The sequence below is a fragment of the Dromiciops gliroides genome, chromosome 2 (assembly GCF_019393635.1).
Source record: "Dromiciops gliroides isolate mDroGli1 chromosome 2, mDroGli1.pri, whole genome shotgun sequence".
Taxonomy (NCBI): Eukaryota; Metazoa; Chordata; class Mammalia; order Microbiotheria; family Microbiotheriidae; genus Dromiciops; species Dromiciops gliroides.
In genome coordinates, this window is record NC_057862.1 from 463,051,543 (window position 1) to 463,057,542 (window position 6,000).

The following is a 6,000-nucleotide window of genomic DNA, read 5'->3' on the forward strand; positions in this document are numbered from 1 at the left end:
GATGGGATGGGATTTAAATTGGGCGTGAAGGTTATAAGCTGCTCCCAAAGTTGAGATCTAAAGCCCATCTATCTCTATTCCCTATAAACACATCGCTCCTCTGACTCACTAAGGAGCCCATAAAGGGGAAACTGAGGTCCAGAGAGAGGAAGTGACTTTCTCAGATTCATGAAGATTCAGTAAATAGTCAAAGTAGGATTTGAACCCAGGAGCAACTAGCTAGGTAATAAAGGAAGAATAATTTTCCTGAATTCAAATTTGGCCTCAGTCACTTACTAGCTGGGTGACTCTGTCAAGTCATTTCACACTGTTTGCCTCTGTTTTTTTATCTGTAAAATGAGCTGGAGAAGGAAATGGCAAACCACTCCAGTATCTTTGCCAAGAAAACCCCAAATGGGATCGCGAAGAGTTGGACTGGACTGAAACAACTGAATAGCAACAATTTCTGATCCCAAACCTTGTGTTTTTTTCTGGGCTTTAAAGATGGGGGGGGTCAAGTTTATTCAACAGAATCAACTTTAAGTCAAAATGTCAACAATGGAGGAGGAGATCAAGTAGGATGAAGCTCATGCATACAAAGGGCATTGGCCCACAGAGTATGGAATTTCCAGCTCTAAGTTGTGAGATCTTGATTGTCTTCTGAGGGCCCAGAGACATCCTCAGTTTATCCTACACATGCTGGACTCTGGCAAAAAACCATAGCTGGTCTTGTTCCTCTTATGCTTTGCAGTTTACAGAGTGCTATCCCTGAGTTAGCCCATGGAGGTTCCCATAGAACAGATGAGAAAAGTGAGGTTCATAGAAATGAAAGGCTTTTCTGATTCCTGGTCCGATATTCCTTACCCTTGCTGGGCTGCCACTCCAAGGAGTGAGACATTCACTCACCAAACTCCTGGTTGACCTTCTGCCCAATTTCCTCAGTCACGGGTTCATCACCTCTTGGACCTGAGCAGCCAAGCAGAGCATCCTGTTTCACAAGATATCTCTGGCCCCCTGCTACTCCAATCTTGGATACCTCTGTTTCAGCAGGGCCAAGTTCACATCCAGCCCAGGGGATGAATGGAGTGAATACTTTTGTTCTCCTCCCAGGAGCATTCAGAACGTTCAGAACAAAGTTTAACTGCAAATAAAGTTGTCCAGTTTGGAGATTCAACCCCATGAGAGGCAGTATTGTGTCATGGGTAAAACCTGGACTGGGGGTCAAGGGACTTGGGTTCTAGATCTTGCCCTTTACTAGCTGAGTGACCTTGTCACTTCCTCTCTGAACCTCAGTTTTCCAACCTGGAAAATGAGAAATATAAGCTAGATCATCTCTATGGTCCCTTCCCGAAACCAAGTTCTATGTTCTCAAGTCTCTTACAGTTCTGCTTGTCTGTGTTCTAAGGCCCCTTCCAGCCCTGCTAGTCTGTGTTCTAAAGTTCTCTCCTGCACCTAGGTTCTACGTTCCATGCTCTGTGTTTCATTCTAGGTAATAGTCCATTTGTATTAGGAATACATTCATTTCATTCATTTAGCAAACATTTACTAAGAATCTACTCTATGTAGGAGCCTGTGTCATGTGCTCAGAAAGCACAGTGATAAGGGAAAGGAAGACGCATTAAGCACCTACTGTGTTCCAGGCGTTGTGCTCAGCATTTCTACCAATATCATCCCATTTGATCCTTATAACAACCCTAGGAGATAGGTGCTATTATTATCCCCATTCTACAGATAAGATAACTGAGGTCACATAAGTAGTGTCTGAGGTCAGACTGAACTACTATCTTTCTTATTCCTGGCCTAGCGCCATCTGGCTGCCTTTAAATAAGATAAATATATTAGTCCTGGTCCTTGCCCTTAGTGGGGCAAAACCCTTAAATAGGTTTGAGAGGGTTATTAAAGTTCTCATGCTCTTTCCTGTAAAAAGCAATCATAATTCCCTCTATGTATGTACTGACAGCACTTACCTTTACATTTCTTCTCTTATATTCATTCATCCCTTTAATGAACTTGGTTTTCTTAATATTTTGTTAAAGGTATTTCAACACAAGTAGTTTCCTCCATAATCTTCTGTGTTTTATTTTATGTACTTAAAAATGTTCTTCTAAGACAGGGCCTCACCAGACTGACCGCCAAAGGGGTCTATGACATAAACAAGGTTACAGCCTCACTGTTAAGGAGGGAGGTCAGTGGTCATTGTCCCTATTTAATTGATGAGAAAACTGAGTGCTGGAGAATTGAAATGACCCAGCCAGCAAGTTAATGAAAGAACCAGGACTTTGCCTCCAATTTCCTAGGTTTGAACCTTGGTCTGAAGCCTAGTCAGATCTCCTCTAAAGCCTCTGGGCCTCCGTTTCCTCAAGTGTAAGATGAATTCAGTCCAGGGCTGCTGGGTGTGACCCCTTTGGTCTTCTGGCTTTCGTGTGTTTCAGGCGCGGACAGGCCTCCTGATGAACCTCGCAGGCGTTCTGCTGCTTAACTTGGCCATGAATACGTGGGCTCAGAGCATCTTTCAGCTGGGCACCTTCCCAGCGTGGGCAGAAGATCACTCAAACAACGTCACGGCGCTGTTCCTTGCTGAATACAACACCACTCTTCAGCCCCATCTCAGTGTCTGAGCCCCTCCCCTTGGGGTTGCTCTAAGGACTCACTGGGGATGGGGCCCCTCCCATCCCAGCCAGGCCCTCCCAGAGGGCATCCCCCACACCTGGTGCTCATCTTCTAATGGCCAGCCAAGCTATTTTGTTTCTGATCAAATTACTACCAGGTGAAGGAGACCTTCAGGACTTCTGCAGAGCCTTAAGGCTCATTCCATAGGATATATTCCTCCTCTACCATCACCCTCCACTCCAGCCCCCAACTTTCACACCACAGGGCATACCTTGGACCAGATATTCTGGGGAGCTACTTCTTTACCCCCCCAAGGTATCCCATGAGTATTCAGTTGGGCCTCATTCCTATAGGCCTCAGTAACTATTGAAGAATTTGGGTTCCAACCCAAGGGGAAATAAGTCTTCTTTCTATGCCCCTTGAAGGTTTACAAAGTGTTTTCCTCACGATGATATCTCAAGTGTTATTAGGACTATTTTACAGACAAGGAAACTGAGGCTCTGAGATGGGAAGCTACTTGCCCATGGTCCTAGTAAGTGTTAGATGCAGGATTTGTACCCAGGTCTCTGGACTCCACATCCTGCACTCTGTCCACTCTACCACCTTTCCAATGAGGCCCGCAGCCTCCTACAAGTTTAGGTTAAGATCATGAAAGATTAGTCAGTAACTCTCCTTCCATGGCCATCTCTTCCACTTGGGGAGTCAATGAAGGAGAGTGGAGGATCAAGGACAATAGACTTGAGAATATCATCTGACAGATAAGAGTTTGCATTTCTTTTATAGGATGTTCACCTCATTAGATTATTGCAGTTCCTACAATGGTCTTCAGAACTCTCATTTTTATATCATGGTGCCCCCAAATTTCAGAAAACATTCTTTATATTGAAACCCCGCACAGGTACACAAGTGTGTGCATGCACACACAAGACCCACAGCTAAAGGAGGCTTTTGCAGAATGTCCCATGGACGATTTGCAGAAATCCCAGTAGTCACCTGAGCATAGGGTCATAGATTTCAGAGGCCACCTAGTTTCATTCCCTCCTTTTACAGACAGGGAAATGGAGGCCAGTGTCTCACAGCACAAGAGAATAGTTAAAATGAAAAGGAGAGGGGCAGCTAGATGGCGCAGTGGATAGAGCACTGGCTCTGGAGTCAGGAGTACCTGAGTTCAAATCCGACCTCAGACACTTAACACTTACTAGCTGTGTGACCCTGGGCAAGTCACTTAATCCCAATTGCCTCGCTAAAACAAAAAAAAAAACAAAAAAAAATGAAGAAGAGAGATCGAGGCCCTGAAGTGCCTTGTGCAGAATCACACTGATGGAAGGGAACTTGGAGTCTTCCAACACAACCCTTCCTGAACAAGAATCCCTTCCTGAGCATCTCTCACTGGGGGTTATCTGCCTGTTGTTTGGAGACCTCCTATGTCAGGGAACCCTGACCTCCCAAGGCAGCCCTTTCCCACTTTGGGACAACTCTAATTAGTGAAAAGTGTTCCCCGACCTGAAGCTCAAATCTGCCCCTCTTCAGATTTTACCAAGTGCCCCTAGTTTTGCCCTCAGGAGCCAAAGTCAATGGGTCTGACTTCTCTTCTATGCAGCCGACTTTCAAATGCTTCAAAGTGATAATTATTCCCCGTGCCCAAGTCTTCTTTTCGGTTCAACACCCTTTCTCTCTGGTTAGTGCTCAGGTGGCCTGGTCTCTAGTCTTCAGACCTTTTAAAAAGAGGACTAACAACTAATCTAGAAAATCCACCCAGAAGGCTTGTCCCGAATAGCAGGAGATAATCTGAATATTTGGTGACTAGTTCCAAGTCCAAACCAAGTCTCAGCATCTCTAGGATTCCCTTAAGAAGAAAGGACTAAACCCTTAACTGAAGGACCATATCTGGTTCATTCTGATATTCAGAACCTCAAGTCCTGGGTCTCAATCGTGACTTGAACACCCCCACCTCTTCCAGGGAAACCACATCTCATTTTGTTTTTTGGTGTGTTTTTTTTTTTTTTTTTGGTAAAGCACCGTGATATTGGCAGATTACTGGAACGCCCAATCAGGAAGGCAGCCGAGTACAAGTACCTAGATTGGGCTGCTTCTCTCACTGAGCATCTAGGAGCAAAGGGCAAAAGAGAGCCAGTATGACCCTGAATTCCCAGTCTGAGCCAGTGACTTTCTCTTTGCCCCTCACACATACACACTGACTTCTCCCTGGAGTGTTTACGGAGAGGAGAGATGAGTCCTAATCCTTCTGGGCCATGCCCTCCCCATCCTAACATACTTCCTTTGGTGGGATGAACCTTACTGAAAAATTAGCACATGATATCCCTCCCAAACAATGTTATTTCAATTTATGAGAGGAACAAATTGCTGATCTATGACAAAGTCTAATCTGGTTGATTTTTGTACTTTCAATGAAAGGACTTACAGGCACCAGTGATTTCCACCTATTCTTCATCTCCATTTAGAAATCATTCCTTCTTTTTCACTTATAATCATAGAGTCAGAGAATGTCAGAGCTGGGAGGGACCTTAGAACACAGAATGTCAGAGCTGGGAGGCCCCTAAGAACAGAGACTGTCAGAGCTGAAAAGGACTTTCCTTCACACAATGATAGAACTGGAAAGGCTCTTAGAACAGTGGATATCGGAGCTGGAAGGGAGCTTTCCAGCAATTCCATCTACTCCGACCCCCCCTACACTCTATAGAAGAGGAAACTGAGGCCCACAGTGACTTACCCAAGATACCACAGTTAGTAAATGGCAGAGCCTGGATTTTTACCTTAGTTTCCTGACTCCAAGCCTGGGGCTCTATGTAGCACATCTTACATTCTGTGTATGTTGGAAAAGACCAAGCTTTCAGGGTAATGAGTCAGTCAAGAACCAGGAGTACCTTAGCTTAATGCAGGCTGGCGGCTGGAGGAAGTAACCCCAGGTGTTTATTTCTATTTTGCTTTAATCTAAGCATGCCTGTGGAGGAGCCCACCCTCCCTCTCCTCAATTTAGCCCACCTACTTGTTTACCAGTACCAGAAATTCCAATCTTTTGGGACAAGACTCTCCATTCTACTATTAGGAAAGAGGCTAAAAAACCAAGTCAATCCTCCTAGGAGAGGGAAGCCAATTTAGCTATGCGGTGGGATAAATTACTGATATCACAACCTTTCTAGGGGAAGGGAGAACGCAAGGGAGGGCTTTGAGCCCTGCAACTGCACCAATAAACACTCAGTCTACCTTCATTGCAGTTGCTTTTGATAAGGCAATTACCTTGCAGTCTTCTTATGTGTCAAGGGGTGGAAGTATATCAAGAATCTACCTGAGAGCCCATTTCTAGGGCCCACGTGCAGACATCTTAAGATGTCTTGATTTTCCAAGCATTCTTGATTATAAAACCTGTGCAATAAAGGACCTTAATTGAAA

At 44.8% G+C, this 6,000-nt stretch overlaps 1 protein-coding gene across 2 annotated transcripts in view; it reads left to right on the top strand.

Annotated features, from left to right (window-relative positions):
- SLC13A3 (solute carrier family 13 member 3) overlaps positions 1-6,000 on the top strand; it is an 82,413-nt gene extending 76,413 nt beyond the window's left edge. For both annotated transcript variants that reach the window (XM_043983527.1, XM_043983528.1), the window contains one exon: positions 2,412-6,000. In XM_043983527.1, coding sequence (XP_043839462.1) covers positions 2,412-2,597 — 186 coding nt within the window. In that variant the 3' untranslated portion in view covers positions 2,598-6,000. The remainder of the gene's footprint in view (positions 1-2,411) is intronic.